The sequence below is a fragment of the Plasmodium yoelii genome (genome assembly GCF_900002385.2).
Source record: "Plasmodium yoelii strain 17X genome assembly, chromosome: 3".
Classification (NCBI taxonomy): Eukaryota; Apicomplexa; class Aconoidasida; order Haemosporida; family Plasmodiidae; genus Plasmodium; species Plasmodium yoelii.
Window position 1 is genome coordinate 323221 of NC_036175.2, and position 17754 is coordinate 340974.

The 17754-nt window shown below is 18.1% G+C and overlaps 4 protein-coding genes across 4 annotated transcripts, besides 1 other annotated feature; 2 read left to right on the plus strand and 2 right to left on the minus strand.

Annotated features, from left to right (window-relative positions):
- Positions 1–7: 7 nt before the first annotated feature.
- Positions 8–952, plus strand: PY17X_0308200 (syntaxin, putative; the record flags this gene model as incomplete). Its single annotated transcript, XM_022954957.1, has 1 exon — positions 8–952. The coding sequence occupies one exon, from the start codon at positions 8–10 to the stop codon at positions 950–952; it is 945 nt and encodes a 314-aa protein (XP_022811453.1).
- A 640-nt stretch (positions 953–1592) lies between these two features.
- Positions 1593–2780, minus strand: PY17X_0308300 (conserved Plasmodium protein, unknown function; the record flags this gene model as incomplete). Its single annotated transcript, XM_022954958.1, has 1 exon — positions 1593–2780. The coding sequence occupies one exon, from the start codon at positions 2778–2780 to the stop codon at positions 1593–1595; it is 1188 nt and encodes a 395-aa protein (XP_022811454.1).
- Positions 2781–5754: 2974 nt separating this feature from the next.
- PY17X_0308400 (conserved Plasmodium protein, unknown function) lies at positions 5755–6603 on the minus strand (the record flags this gene model as incomplete). The annotated part of the gene is made up of 1 exon (XM_022954959.1): positions 5755–6603. The coding sequence occupies one exon, from the start codon at positions 6601–6603 to the stop codon at positions 5755–5757; it is 849 nt and encodes a 282-aa protein (XP_022811455.1).
- A 4504-nt stretch (positions 6604–11107) lies between these two features.
- Positions 11108–12485: a sequence feature.
- Positions 12486–14332: 1847 nt separating this feature from the next.
- PY17X_0308500 (conserved Plasmodium protein, unknown function) lies at positions 14333–17644 on the plus strand (the record flags this gene model as incomplete). The annotated part of the gene is made up of 1 exon (XM_720413.2): positions 14333–17644. One exon carries the CDS (start codon positions 14333–14335, stop codon positions 17642–17644), a length of 3312 nt encoding a protein of 1103 aa, XP_725506.2.
- Between the last annotated feature and the right edge of the window lie 110 nt (positions 17645–17754).

A 17754-nucleotide genomic window follows, 5' to 3' on the forward strand; every position in this document is an offset into this window, starting at 1 on the left:
AAAAAAAATGAATGATTTATTTGAAGAAATAAAAACATTGGCTATAAAGAAAAATAGTAAAAATGGAAAATACATGACTCCATGGTTAATTTTTAAAAGTAACAAAGTTATTGATAATAATTTTGAAAAAAATGAAGATACAATTATAAATATTTCTAATGAATGTGATAAAGATTTAATAGCTTATGTTGATATTGTTGATAAAATAAAACAAGAGATAAACAAAATTTATGAAATTTCTGATGAAATAATAAATTTAAAAAATAAAATAAGTATAGCTACAACTGTGGAACAAGAAAATGAAACAAGTATATTATTAAATATGCAAATAAAAAATGGAAATAATGTTATTCAAAATACCAAAATTGATATAAGAAATGTACGAAAAAAATTTTTATTAAAATCACAAGATAATATTATTATAAAAAAAACTATACATGATAATTTAATTAATGTATTTAAAAAAGCTTTATATAAATATCAGTCAGTTCAAAATTTATATCAAGATAATGTAAAGGATAAAATATCAAGACAAATAAAAATTATGTATCCAAATTATACTGAAGAAGATATTAATAATGTATTAGATAATGAAAATGTAAATACACAAAATTTAGTAAAATGGAAATTACAAGGACATGACGATTTAAAAAATGCATTAATGGATGTAGAAACAAAATATAAAGATGTTAAAACGCTAGAAAAAAATGTCTGTGATCTGCATCAAACAATTGTAGAATTATCAGCTTTAATTGAAATGAATGATGATGTTATTAATAGCGTATATGATAATATTGATGATGCTCAGCATTTTACCGAAAAAGCTAATGCTGATTTAATTGATGCAAGAAATATTCAAAAATCTTCATCAAAATGGATGTTTTATATATCTGTTGCTATCGTTGTTATTGTAATTATTATGTTCCTACCTATTTTAGTAAAAATTATTTAAATTTATAATGTTAAACATTTATGGGAACATAAAAGTTTACAAACAATACTTTGAAATCAAAAACAATCATGATGAATAAAAAATTAAAAAATTAAAAAATTAAAAAAATTAAAAAAAAATTTTAAATATACTTTTTGGCCTTTTTGTTTGTGGCGCATATATGCGCTTTTTGTTTTTTTGTTTTTTTGTATCTTTTTATTTTTTTATTTTTGTAAATAAGCTATATATGTTACATCCTGTGGTCATTCCAATTTGTTCGTATCATTTGTATCATATATACTAAATTCAAATTTACTTAAATTATATAGTAGATCATATATGTGTGAATTGCTATATGTCTCCAGCCTTTTGCATTTTTATATAATGCATTTCATATTCAGAATTAATTTATTTTTTAATATATATAACAAACCCTTAAAAGTGAATTAAGTTTGATTCAAGTTATTTTATTCCTTTTTTTCGTTTTCGCATTGACAATAATTTGTTAAGGAAAAATTATTAATATGTTCATAAATAAACAAACGCTTTGTGGTTTCCCATTTGAAAATATAACTACACACACACACATATATGTATATATGTATACATGCGTATTGTTTAACATACTAATGGGTGTGTAAAATTATAACTTGGCAAATTTCTATTGATAAGAAAAGGAAAATATATCTTTTATAAAAGGCATTTTTTGGTATATATATTTTTTTGAGTATAATAAAATATAATATAGTAATAACTGAATAATTTTTCGTATAAGCAATTTTAACAATATTATTGATAAATTTAAGATATTCAATAGTTTTAAATTAGGTATATCAATATTAATATATTTTTTCACTGTTGTATCCAATATAGTATGAAAATTTTCAACCAATTTTATATTATCTTGAAATGGAATAAATAATGGAATAGTATTATTTTTTGTTGTTAATGTGAAAAATGTTTTATATGAATTCTTAACTTTGTTTGCTGTATATTTATCAGTATTAAAATTTTTTAAAAGAAATATTTGAATATTAATATTTATAAGATGTGTAATAGTATTTAAAATAGGTAATAAAAATTTGTTATTAAAAATGTCATAAAAATGTAAACCATATATATTATATAAGCATTTAATAAATTTATCATCAATATTCTGTAAATTTTTATGATTAAAAATTTTTCTTTCACCAGGTGTATTGTAATGATGATATTCACAATCTGATAAATGTCTATCTAAAATATTATTTAATTCTATATTTATTTTTTTAAATTTATTTTTAAAAATTTTATTAATTTTGTTTTTATTCCAAATATATTTTTTTTCAAAAACTGTCACATTGTGAATTGTATTATTTAATAGATTTATCTTCAATTTGGTAGTAAAGAATTTATTAATTTTTTTTATGATATTTATATATTCATTTATTTTTAAAATGTAAAAATATATATAATAATGCAAAAAATTATTATGAAAAATGTGCATATATTCATTAAAAAAAACAGAGAAATGTGGGTTTTGTTGTTTTTCTAAAATTTGTTCTAACTTGTTTAAAATTGTATTTTCATTTTTTTTTATTATGTCTTTGTAAACCAAACTAATAATGTTTTTTTTTTTATTCATAGAAACTTCCTCCTTCAATGTGTTATATTTTTTTAATTGTGGTAATTTATTTAAAAATTTTATAATAAAATATTTTTTTCTTTTAGTATATGAGAATATTGCATTTTGAATTTTTGTGTTAGACGATTTTAAGATATTGATTTTTTTAACACATTTGACTTTATTTATCGTAATATATAATACTAAAAAACAAATTGCAAATTTTTTAAGAAAAATAAAATTCATTTTATTATTTTTATTTCATCATCCTATTATTGTCTCGTTTTATTCCTTCCATCATTTTAAAGGTTTATAATAAATTTTGTTTAATATATTTTTTTTTTCATATCTCAGAAACATATATAATATTTAATAAATAAAAAATGTTTATTTTGTTTAAAATATTGTATAAAAGATAAAAAAAAACATAATAAAAATGAAATATATAAGTATATATATATTCCCCCTTTTCTATATTAATATTATTATTGTTATCATTATATATATTTATATAGTTGTACATAATGTTTTTTTTTTCACTTTCTTTTGATCTATGATATAAGAATTTTTCAAACTTATTTTATTTTTTGTACAAAAAAAATAACATCATATCGAGCTACCCATCAATTGGTAAAACATTCCTATATAAAAACTAATAAATGTTACTAAACATAATTATATAAATAAAAATAATACAATTTTTGTATTTTGTTATACTTTTGTGTGCTTTATATTTTTTTTCATTATTAATTATAAAAATACTCCAACTTATTTTCACTTTTTTTATTTTCCTAACTCTCAAATATGCACATAATTTTTATCCATTTTAATTGCGGGGTTTGGATAAACAATATAAATATAGTATACTATATGTGGATCGATATAAATTTTATTTTAATTATAATTTTTTGCACATATCCCAAAATATATCCAAAAATATATCCAAAAATATATCCCCAAAATATATCCCCAAAATATATCCCAAAATATATCCCCAAAATATATCCCAAAATATATTCCCAAAATATATCCCAAAATATATCCCCAAAATAGGTAATTGGCATGTAAACAAATAAAATATAAACAGTAATAAAATAATTACATATATATGTACAATTTGCTGATTAACAAGTTTATCAACTTTATCAGCTTTATCAGCTTTATCAGCTTTATCAGCTTTGTCAGCTTTGTCAGCTTTGTCAGCTTTCCCAGCTTTGCATGAACTTATAATAATGTATAAAACTATTATGGGAGTATAATGAAATATATATATAAAATGTGGTTCAAATAATTATATATTTCACCATAATAAACAAAAGGCAATTTATTTTATTATCATATAACGATGTTATTTTATTTGTATGTCTTGTTATGATTTTATAAGATTTTTTTTTGCGTTCGATATAAAAAAATGTGTATACAGCATATAATTAAGCAATATAAAACCTTGTTGTATAAAACTCATTTTATATACATTCGTATTGAATAAATGGCTAAATAAATAAAAAAATTAATTATGATCACGTAAAAATAAAATCACAATATGTACACACCGTAATGACAGTTTTGGTAAAAAAAAAAACAAAAAAAGGGAAATATTGATATAACAAATTATTGTATTAAACTTATTAAAATATACTAAAAAATAATTGTATATATATTAAATATAAAAATTGTACAATACAAAAAAATAAACATTAAAAAAGGACAAATTTTATATTAATATATTTAATAATATATGGTCACATTTGGTTTCGCATGAATAATGAAAACATTTATTATTCTTAACATAGTTCAAAGGGTATAAGGAAAAAGAAATCTAAAAATATTTTGTGTGAAAAATAATACTTTTACATTAATAAACTTTTATTTTTTTGGAATGTTGATTAAATTAATCTTACACATTATTAAATGATGAACAATATAATTTATTATTGCAAATTATTGATTTATATTGGTCTAACAGCAATTTGAAATTTATATTGTACTTGATAATTTTTATTATTTAATTATTAAATATGTATTTTATTTTTATCTTATGATGGTTATTCCTCTTTTATTGTTGTATTGAAAAAGGAATTATAATATTATATTTTAGTACAATACATTAATAAAATTTATATTTTTTATTTCTTTTATTCTTTATCAACATCTAATGTTAACAATTTACTCTCATTTCTCTCCCATACACCACATACAAAAAAAAAAATATGATTATTTCGTATATTATTAAAACTGTTTGCATATTTTCTTAGAAAATTTTATAAAACATTTAAAATAAAAAAATGGTAATACAAAATGTTGAATGGATAAGTGAATAAATATATACACACTTTAACTAATTAATGAGATCCATCTCAATAAATATTTTAATCTTTATAGAAAAAAGCTTTATACAAAAAAAAATGTGAATTTTTCCTAGTTTTCAAAAATAAAATATATTCTCTTATGCTAATATTGTTATTTCCTTTTACTTTTATGAATAAAGAACAGGAATATATTCGCTGATTAAGTTTGTAAATAGCGTTTTTTTTTTCTTTCTTTTCATTTAATTTGACTTTGGGGCTCTTTAATCACTAATTCCCTTTACACTTAAGCAATTATATTTTTCATGTTTTGTCATTTATAAAAAATGATATATGAATTTTTGCCCATTTTTCTCAAAAATATGTGTATAACTTATTAAAACAAGTTGATTTAAAATTCTATAGAATATTACAAATTATGTTGTAGTAAATGAAAAACTATTTATTCATCTTTTGCAAAATGTTTTTATCGTAAATTTTTGTTAGCTTGATCTAAACACATAGATATATCATACATATATATATAATTTGTTTTATATAAACATATATGTATGTACAATATTAAATGCAATATAAATGGATTGCTAAAAATACCAAATTAAATTTATTTTTAATTTGTTAATTTTTAAACGAGCTAATAAAATTTTCACGTAAAGGATATTATTTAAACTTTTTTGAAGTATTTAATCCTTTTTTATAATAATAATAATAACAATATTTATTTTTGTTCAGTATAACTTTCGTATCTTTATTTTATACTTTACAAAAAAAAAATAAATAAATAAATTAGGTACAAATAATGTTTACAAAACATGGATTTTTATATAAATTGTATTTATTAACACAATATTCTTTTATAATAATTTTATTTTTTTTATTTCCCGATTTGTTTATACACAAAAAAAAATATTTATTCATTCTTTTTTCACAGCATTATTCAATGACTCAGGGAGATTAACTTCTGTGTCCTTTTGCTCTTTTAGGGGGGATGGTATTTTATTTAATGATGTAACTATTTTTATTTTTGATAAAAAATATTTATTCATGGATTTAAATTTTCCATTTGGGCCTTTTCGAGATTTTAAGCCACCAATACTTTTCTTTACTCCTTTTCTAATTAATTTGCTTTTGTTTAATGCACCGATCTTGTTTTTTTTTATTGAAAGAGCACTAGTTCTGTTGCCACTTAATCCGAAAACTCGATTTTTTCGATGAAGTGAAATATTCAAATTACTAAATTTTTTAATTGGAACTTTAACCGTTTTATAATTATTCAAATTTTTACTAATTACGGTTCTTGATGTAGGTGTATTTTTAAATACCTTTCTTGATTTATTTATCATTTTTCCTCTATATCCAATTCCAGATGATTTGTTAATAGCTTTTCTGCTTACATAACTTTTATTGTAATTACTTTTAAACTTATCGCTTCCATAACGAGAACTGTGGTTATTCGATGTATTCTTAAAAAATTTTTTACTACTATATTTACTAAACTTGGGATTACTCAATCTATTGTTAAAATATGGTTTCTTAAAACTTCTTGATTTCCAACTTGAAAATCGTGGTTTTCCTCCTCTTCCTCGAAAACGTGAATTTCCAGATCCATCTTTTTTTTTTAAAAAACCTGGTTTAAATTCTTTTTTTTTTCCATTGTTATTACTTAAAAAGCCAATGTTTCCACTTTTTTTTTCTCTGTCAACTACATCATCTAATGGGCAAGATAGATAATCCATTATTTTCTCATTTTTAGCACTTTTCATCTTTTATTATAGAAATATAACACAGATTATTATGTATTGAACAATATACCATATATATAGTAATAATATATATTATATTTAGCTAATATATAAGCTATGGGAATTATAATAAGAGCAAAAAAATAAAATAACACTCAAAAAATGATTACAATATACAATTTGTACTACAAAATATAATATAACAATATTTCCATGTACATATAGAGAGAAAAATGAAAAATTAAAAAGCTTAAAAGATTTTATATTCCAAAATATAAAAGTCTTAAAAATAAAAAGCGTATACCCTTTTGGGATATATATGTAAATATGTATATAATGTATAGTAATAAAAACAATTTAATTATACTTTATTTTTTGCTTCGACAATTATTATTTATACAAATTCTTATAATTAGCATTCACGTGAAATTTTATTTTTTTTGTTGAATTTGCGTACATTTACTTGTTATGAATATATATATAAATAAATTTTATACAATTGCTTATGTATTAATTTTTATATATTTTTTAGTACAATTATTATATAATATTATTTCCATACATTTTCCACGATTTAAAATATTTTTTTTTTTTCGTTTCAAATAGCTTTTATATGCTTTTTTACATATATTTTAAATTAAAAAACTCATATTTTTATTCAAACATTAGATATAATTTTTTTTTTCAAGCACGCTTATATATACGTTATAAAAATACGCACTTTACAATTTTTTCATGCATATATTAAATATCAAGATCATACGAAATTGCTAATAAATGGAAGAGTGGCAAATACAAAACTTAAAAAAATGTTTATATATCATCCCCCCTTTGGGAATATGTATAGCATATTTAATTTGGGGATGATAAAATATTTTTTTTCTCATAACCTTATAAAACCATTTCGTAAATTATAATTTGAATTTTTATTGATGTTTTATATTTTCTCTAATTTTTAAATTAAATTTTGATATGTGACAATCATAACTTAAAAATATTTGTTACTTTTTTTATTGATATCATTTATTATTCAATATTGGCAATTTTTATCATAACAAAAAATATTTTAAGCATTAAAATTATATGAATGATGCATTATTACATTTTGAAATTCTTATACAAGGACGTAAAACTTTTATGTTAACAACGCAACAAAAGAAATTATGTAACTTAAGTTTTAAAACGAAGTAATAACATAATTTTATCATAAAATTCTGAAAGACATGTATTAATGAAAAATAAAAAAATATCACTCTCTTATTTTTTTCGTTTATAAACAATTAAACCATTTAAAATTACACATTTATCTATAATATACCATACCAGTCTTCTTACCCTGTGTGGCATAATATCTTGTTAATAGGTTAAAACAAATTTTTATGTTTCTATTATTATTTTTTGCATCTATTTGTGATAAATTAAAAACAATATATCGAATCTTATTAATAACCATATTTTTATTTGAATCCTTATATACATATTAGATGCTTTTTCTACAACGAAAATAATTAGTAAATGCATTGTTACAAATTTATTTTTACCATTTATTACGATTTTTTACCAATTTGTACACAGTGATTATGTTATTTCATCTAGTGACATATTGTATTAACACAATATACTTTGCTTTTATGTATTATATGAGTATTATATTTTTGTTATATAAATACCAATTTATCTAATAATTAATTTCATTGTGAAAAAGTATGCTAATATATTTCCTTTTTTATAAGAACATGGTACAGTATATATTATATGTCTTAGATGCAATTTTGCGTGGAAATTATTTGTAATTGTATATATTGAATTTATATTTTATCCTTAATTCTGGTATATATTTTCATCTCCATATATACAATTTAGGTTAATATGTACCCTTCTAATTTATATAAGAAAATTACAAAAAAACATTTAATGAACATTTTATTTTTAATACTAATATTAAGCTAATCCTTTATATTTACACCATCCTTGGATATATATAAATTATATCTATACGTATAACATTTTTATAAATAGCATCACATCTGTAATGTCTTTGTATATAATTAGTAATATTTTTATGAAATCAATAGCTTTTTCAATTAGACATTGTAAAATAAATATCTATGGGAATACATCTACAAATTAATATACAAATTATAATAAGAATAAACAAATAAAACAGTTTCAAAGTGAAATATAAATATACAGGCTTTGGCCATTTAATATTATTGTCATATGTAATGTTATATTTATCTTTATTTATTGAAGTATGAAAATGATTTTATATAACCAAAACATCTTCATAAGTTAATACATTAACTTTAAATTGTATTGACACGAATGTGAACATATTTTTACTGAATTTATATCTTTATTCATAATATAATAAAAAATAAACTATATATGATTCAATGTGTTTTATAAATTCATTGCATCATAAAAATGTGTAATTAGGTATAAAGGAATATCTATATATTATAATATCGTCTATTAATATTAGTCTTATATAAAAAAAACAAATAAGCACTTCATGTAGGTTATTTAAAAAAGATGCTCATTTAGTTCATAATATATATTTTTAAATATATAATATTACATCCCTTTAAATAAAAAAATGTATTATAGTATGTTTGTATTAGCAAGTATTGTTCAAAAAACATTATTGGTATTATATTTAGCTTTTAATTTTTATATTGATATATATGAATAATTAATAAAAAAATATCACGAATAAACATATATGATAGAATATTTATACCGTTTGGCATTTTTTGGTTATAACTGCATAAGGATTTAAAGTTTAATGCTATAAGAATGTCTTAATTTAGGTTGACATTATATTTTAAGAATACATAACATATTTAACAATATAAATAAAACGAATATAATAATATGTTCAATATCAACTTTGAAAATGTACTTATCTAGTAAGGGTGATAATAAAAGATTCGAAATCATTTATTTTATAGAAATGGTACAACTAAATAATTTCATCATGGTCCTTTTTAAGAACAAAAATTTTTCAGATTAAAGAGAAAATAAACTAAATTGGGGAATTTGTATTTTACATGCTTTCATGATTAATATAGACAAATATTTTTTATTTCAAGTTGTAAATTTATGAGGATGGTGGAGGAGGATTCTTTCTAATTTTAGTGGATATATAACAAAAATATAATTTGAAGCAAAGATCATTTATTTGTATAGTATATAGTAATTATCATCTTTGAAATGTATAATGATATTATGTATCATATTTGTGTTTGTATATATATAAGCATATAATATATAAAAACAAAATTATATTATATAGCATTGCAGTTAAAAAACATAACGTGCCAAATATATATAAAAGAAATATTTAATGTGTTTCTTGAGTTCATAAAAATTACATACATGTAATGTTAATGTCTTATAAAATAAATTATATTTGGTAAATTATAAGCCATTGTAAATGATAAATCTTTATATAATTTAAATCATATAGTTATTGTGTCTATCATAAGTACTATAATATAAACAATAACCTATAAAGGTATATTCTATCAATTTTAACAATGTTTTGAGAAATTAAAAAATCGAAAAAACAAATTAATACATGTATACACAATTGTCTATTAGAAAAAATAATAAAAAATTAATGTATGAAAAAACAAATAAACTATAAAACTCATGTTTGTTTTCTAGGATTTTCTCATGCGAGTCTTTTTAACATCGTACAAATCATAAGGATGATATTATTTGCATTCCTAGACAAATATGTATTCAATGCTTTGATTTTATAATAATATAATTTCATTGCATATTACCGAAATATATTGTAGATATTTAAAATTATTTTATTCCATGATGGTTATTAAAGTCATCACTTAATGGTAACATATATATTACAAAGAAATCTTATTAAATAGTTTATACAATTGTGTACACAATTTATCAAAAATGGCAAAAATTATATGATTCTTTGTAATTGTGAATTTTGTTCATAAGTAACATTCATGAGATTTATAATAGACATCCTCATTTGTATTAGAAGTAAAAAATATGTATCTTTAATTGAATTATATATGAATGTTTTATATATAATTTTACACAGTATAAAATGAATACAAAAAATGTGTTATGAAACATTGCTCATAGAAAATTTTTTTTTGAATATTATAAAAAGCATATATATATCTAGACAATGTTTTTAAATTTATTCAAAAAGAGTAAAATAGAAAAGTAAATGTATTATTTAGTTACATAAATAATTGATATATTGTAAATTTTATTAGAAAATAACAAAATATAATTATATTCTTTATCATGTTATCAAATATTTATTATATATACAAATATAAAATATGCATAACATTTTTAAAATAACATATTTATTTTATAGTATATATATTAACAAAATAAATTAAATAATAAATAAGTATTATATTAATTAATATTATTATATATTAAATAAAATATAAATTAAATAATAAATAAGTATTATATAAATTAAATTATTATATATTAAATAAAATATAAATTAAATTATTATATATTAAATAAAATATTAATTAAATTATTATATATTAAATAAAATATTAATTAAATTATTATAATTATGTTAAATAAATTAAATAATAAATATTATATTAATTAATATTGTTATATATTAAATAAATTATTTATTAAATTATTATAATTATATTAAATAAATTAAATAATAAATATATGTTATATTAATTAATATTATTATATTAAATAAAATGTTTATTAATAATTATAAATATTAAATAAATTAATAATATTATTAATAACATTTATTAAATAATTATATATTAAATAAAATATTTATTAGATATTATAATTGAATTATTATTATATATTAATAAAATATTTATTAAATTAAATAAATTAAAATATTATTATATAATATTTATTAAATAATTATATATTAAATATTAATAAAATGTTTATTAAATTATTATTATTATATATTGAATAAAATATTTATTATATTATTAATTATTATTTAATTAATATATATATTTTATTGTTAAAAACTTAAATTAAATATATAATAAAGCTTTAAATTATTAAATTATAATTAATAATTATAAATAATAAATTTTAATAATATTTAATTTATTTATATTAATTTTAAATAATATTATTTAAATAATTATATTATATTTAATTATATAATATATATTTAATAAATTAATATAATAATTTTTATTTAATTAAAAATATAATCAATTTTAAAATAATTAATATTTAATAGTTATTATTAATAAATATGATAAATTATTAATATATATTTAATTATTTAATTAATATTTATAAAAATTATTAATAAAATATAATTATATATAATTAATTTATTGTTTTTATTTATAATTAAAATAATAAATATAATAATTAATATAATTTAAAAAATATATTTAAATATTAATTTAATTATACACATTTTATTTTTTAATTAATATAATTAATTTAATTGTTTTATTATAATAATATATTTTAAATATGTTTAATAATTTTAAATAATATAATTAATTTATTAATTTATATTAATTAATTATTTATTAATTTAATATTTTATTATATATAATATATTTAAATAATATAATTAATATACTTATTTTTATTAATTATTTATTAATTTAAATGTTTTATTATAATAATATATTTAAATATTATTTAATATTTTTAAATAATTAATAAATTTATAATATATTATATATTTACTATATTATAATTATATTAATTAATATATTTTTTAATGTAAATTATTATTTTAATATAATTAATTTTTATATTAAATATTTTAATTGTTTTTATATTATTTATTTTTATTTATTATAATATTATTATATAAAAATATATATTAATTTAAAATATAATATTAATATTCACATAATACATATTATTTTTAAAATATTATATATTATTCTTAAATAAATATATGATTTATATAAATTATCTAATGTAATTCTATATAATATTATAGTTATGAAAAATCAATAGAAAGCTTATTATTAATAATATAAATGAAATATTTTATGTCTAAATGAATTAATGATATTTATTATTTGCTATTTTACCTAATGAGTATACATAAAAACTATTATTTTTCTCTAATAAGTTTTAGCATATGAATTTGTAACATAAGCAATTTTTATGCTTACACTTTATTATATACCATAAATGGTAATTGATTTATACAATGATTGGAAAAGGTGAAATAACTAATAACTTTGCTTTTCATTAATAATGTGTATACATTAAAAAATATAGAAGACTAAAAAATATCAAAAGATTTATAAGAATCAAACATAATCATAAATATAGTATAGAAAATATAAATCATTCATTACATAAAAGTTTTAATTACAAACCTCTTAAGCGATTTATTACATCGAAACATGAGATTATTTTGTAGTTGGGTAAAAGGGTAAAACTCATAAATTAACAAACATATATTGATACATAACTTCATGGGGATCATTATATACTTACATAAATTGTATGTATTAATTGTTAAATATATTATGTCCATTTTTTAAAACTCTATTATAGTGATCCTTTGTATCAAATACAACAGTTATATTATTTTTATCGAAGTAGTTTATGTTTAATATACAATTGATCATTAGAAACAAATGTACATAAAATAATTAAGTGATGAAAGCTTATATATATTCATCTTAACATGTATTAATTTCAGGGATTTATATTTATAACTATAGTATCATATATAATTTGAGCATATTTTAGAATGTATATTATCATTTATGTCTAATATATCGAAACTAGGATACATTATATGTACTTTTACACAATCATTAGAATACAATATAAGTTCATATGCAATAATATATATATCCTATGCAATTTTACGTTAGAAATTGTGTGTATAAACCAATTTGTTTTTTTTAGAAAAATGAAAATAATATATTTTTACAAAATTGCAACTTTACATTATTTAGCCAGACTCGTTCTCCCTATTTATCATTTAGATTTTATGAGCAACCCCATTTTATACTTTTATTTATTACATATCTTACAACTTGTTTTTAATATGATTAGTAAATATTTAAATTTTAGATATTCAATTAGGTGCTATTAATAATTCCGTTGTGTTTTTTAATTTACAATACTTTCATAAATATCTTATATACAAGAGTCATATAGAAATTTTTTTCTTATGCCATGACTTGTTAATCATAAAATGTAGCTAAACTTTTTTATAAATTAGTATATTAAAGGAAAAATCTAGAGAAAAACATTGAATATGAACCCCAAAATAATGCTTATGTTATATATATAATATATGAAATAATTTAACGAACACATCTTTAAACAAATTAGTGTGTAGGATTTGGTATATATATAGCTTAAAAGAGATAATACCATTTATTTATTTATTTATTTATTTAGATGAACTTTATCATAATAATTATATAAATAATTCGATCATAATGCTATATTGGGCCACAATATTATTATATAGCATCCTGTTGTTTTACTGAACATGTAATTTTTAAATTTTATTTATCGTAAAGAACGAAAGTATATTACATGAAAAAAAAAAAAATATATACGATTTATACTATGAAAATAAAAAAGTTATTTTAGTTAAAGAAAATTAATGTTATTAATTAAAATTTGTATTAAGTAAATAAATACATTTATATATTTTATAACAAAATGTATATCTATAAAAATATAAATATATAAAAAAGGGAATCCATATTGTTTGTTTCAAGGATTAGATATAAACATGAATGTATTAAAGAAAACCAAAATATTATATCCAAATAATACATTTTTTCCTTTAAAGTACGCAAATTTTAAATCAAACTTTTCTAGCATAGATTTTAATTATAAAAATACTAAGAAAAAAAAAAATTATAGCAGAAAGAATAAGATAAAATGTATTCTTGATCACAGTTTAAGTGTATATGACAGACTAATAATATTTAAAAATTTACAGAAGGATAAACCTGTTAAAGGTGATGAAAAACTTAACAATAAATTATTATATACATACTTGTTAAATGAATACAAAAAATGCTTTGATTATATTAGTTTTAGTCAGATTGTACAAAGCATGCAAATATTTGCAGAACTTGAAAAAAAATGCGATGATTATGATTTCTTTATATCAGTAACAGATTTAGATAAAAATGATTTATGTAGAATACGTGAGTTTGAGTTCAGCGACAAGGGTTTACACTTCCACAGAAGAGAAGTCTTAGGGAAAATTTGCAATAAATTTATTAAGCAAGTACATGAAATGAATGGAAATGACCTAATTAACTTTATCATTTTCTTTTATAAATGGAATAAAGATAACAAAAGATTAATTTTTTTTTACAACTTTTATTTTAACCATGTCTTTGATAATTTATATCTTTTAAACCACAACATATATAAAATTCTTTTTATATTAAATAGCTATGTCACTAATAATGGCTCGAACATGCTTTTTGATAAATTGTTAATAAAGGAAAATGAATTTGATGTGTGTTACTTTAAAGAATTAAAAAAAATAGATAATTATGCAATTAAAATGAGCAAAGAAGAAATTTACAACAAATGTTATCTGAAGGTATATGATAATATAGATAAAATTGAAAATAACAAAATATTAAACATTCTAAAATTATATACAGATAATTCAATTTTAAACATTAATATAGATGAAAAAATTATAAAGGTTCTTCATAAGAATCTAATGAATGAAAATATCGGATATCTTATAAAACTGTTAAAGGTATATTGTACCATGATAAAGGGAGAGAAATATGATAATACTTCAATAGTTTCTAAATCAAAAGAAGTCATTTTATGCATATTGCAAATTTTAAAACAAAAAACAGGCAATGAAAATGTATTATGTGATATAAATTATAGTACATTATTGAATTCAATAAATAATAAATATATTTTAAGTAAACTTGGTGATAATAATTTTTCTTTATTTTATGAACTCTTATTAAAATCATTCTTTAACATTAAATTTCAAAATCTTCAGTTTCTTTCAATTTCACTGATTTCTATAAAAAATATATATTCTACTTTATCAAAAAATAAATGTTATACTAATACTTCGTTATTTTTTTCTGTTATGAAAATGGGGTTAAAAATGTGTAATAATTTATTAGAGGATTGTGTTAGAATGAAAAATAAAAATGCAATATATATCATATCACATGATAAAACCATAGACAATCATGTAAATTCGAAAGATAACAATAAGGAAGCAAATATGTCAAAAAGAAGTAATAGTTATTTTTATAAAATAGAAAATTATGATGATTTTATATTTAAATTAAAAGTTAATGATTTGTTATTTATTAAAATATTGTCTAATTCCTTTGTAAAAATAAATAAATTATACAACTCATACGATTTTTACTTATTATTCAATAATATATCATGTATTTTATATTATTTTATAATAAACAATGGTGTGATAAAAAGGTTTAATGATACACATATATACATTTTAAATGATCTATCTTTTGTATATAAAAATATAAAAAGTGAAAGTTCAGACATCAACAATATAATTTTAAATAATGTTAAAGAATTGGTATACAAAAATGTTTTAAAAGTTAGTAATCTATATATTCAAAATATGCAAGAAGAAAATAGATTTTTAAAGGAGCAATATGTATGTTTTTTAATTTTTCTAAACAATTTATTTTTTGATAGAATTATTCATTTTGATTATATAAAGAATATTTGGTGCCATGTTTATAATGCATATACTTATTTCAAGAATAATAAAATGATAAACGAAGACATAATTGCTTTACTTTTATTAACATGCTCTAAGTTTCAATTTTTTATTGAAAATAATTCAAATAGCAGGTATAGTAGAAAAGAGTTACTGGATTTAAAATACAACATCATTGATGATTTGACTATAAATTATTTACAAAAGTACAAATATATTACTTTAGATAATTTATCTAAAATTTTAATATCATTATCAAACTTGAAATACAGATATAAAATATATGAGCCCCTATTATTAAACACTTTGGAAAATGAAATTATAAGAATTTGTCCAGAAACCCAAAATACCAATTTTTTAGACATGTCAAATTATATTAGTTCAAATATAAATTTAGAAAAAATTCGTAATGAGCATATAAAACAACATATATTTATAAATATGAGCAAAATTATTGAATGCTTAATAAAGTTAGATATATTTTTATATTTAAAAGAAAAACATGTATTCTTAAGTTTGTTTAAAAACACATTTTCTAATATATACATAAAAAAAAATTTATTAAAAAAAATACTTTATATAGCCAATAATTTGTACTTATATAATTTTTATTCATATGCCTGTAATATCTTAGAATTTTTTTTTGAAAATGAAGAAATTTCCTATAATTTTAATAAAAATATAGAAAATAAAGTATTTGAAAAAATTGCATGTTTTATATCAGAAGATGACTATATTGAAATTTCTAACACAGCATTTGTATTTTTTTATGATTATTTCCAAATGATAAATAATGAAAAATATCAAACGGTTTTAAATTTTCCCCCCAAATGTACTACCAATTTTGGTGAAATAAACCACAAGAACAATAAAAAAAGAAGTGATGGATTATTAGATTATAAAAAAAATGCAAAAAAAATTGAGATTGACAAAGATAACATTTGTAAGAATAATTTACAAAATGTTATAAATATTTATTTTGAAACTACAGATAAATGTAATGAAGTACAAAAAGATTGTAACGAATTGACAAGAAATAATAACATTTTAAAAACAAACGTTAGACATAATATAATTCGTGATATAATGAATTTATTTAGATTTTTAAAGGTTGATAGAAAAAAAATAATATTATTTCAATTATATTTATATCTTTCTAATATTAAAAAGATCAAAGAAACTAATACAACATCTTCTATATTTCATTTACAAGTATTGTCAGTTTTAAAGAATATGAATCCAAAGTATTTATGTGTAGAAAATTATCAAATAAAAAATGAACAAGGTACTTTTTTGTATACAATTGATATAGTGCTGTTCAAAGCAAATATGTTCAAAAAAGTGTAGTTATTTTTAGTCTAATATATTGTTAATTTGTTTTAATATATACACATATATATATTTACAACGCAAAAAGACAATTTCAATGCATAGTTATTTGATATAAAAGTATGTGA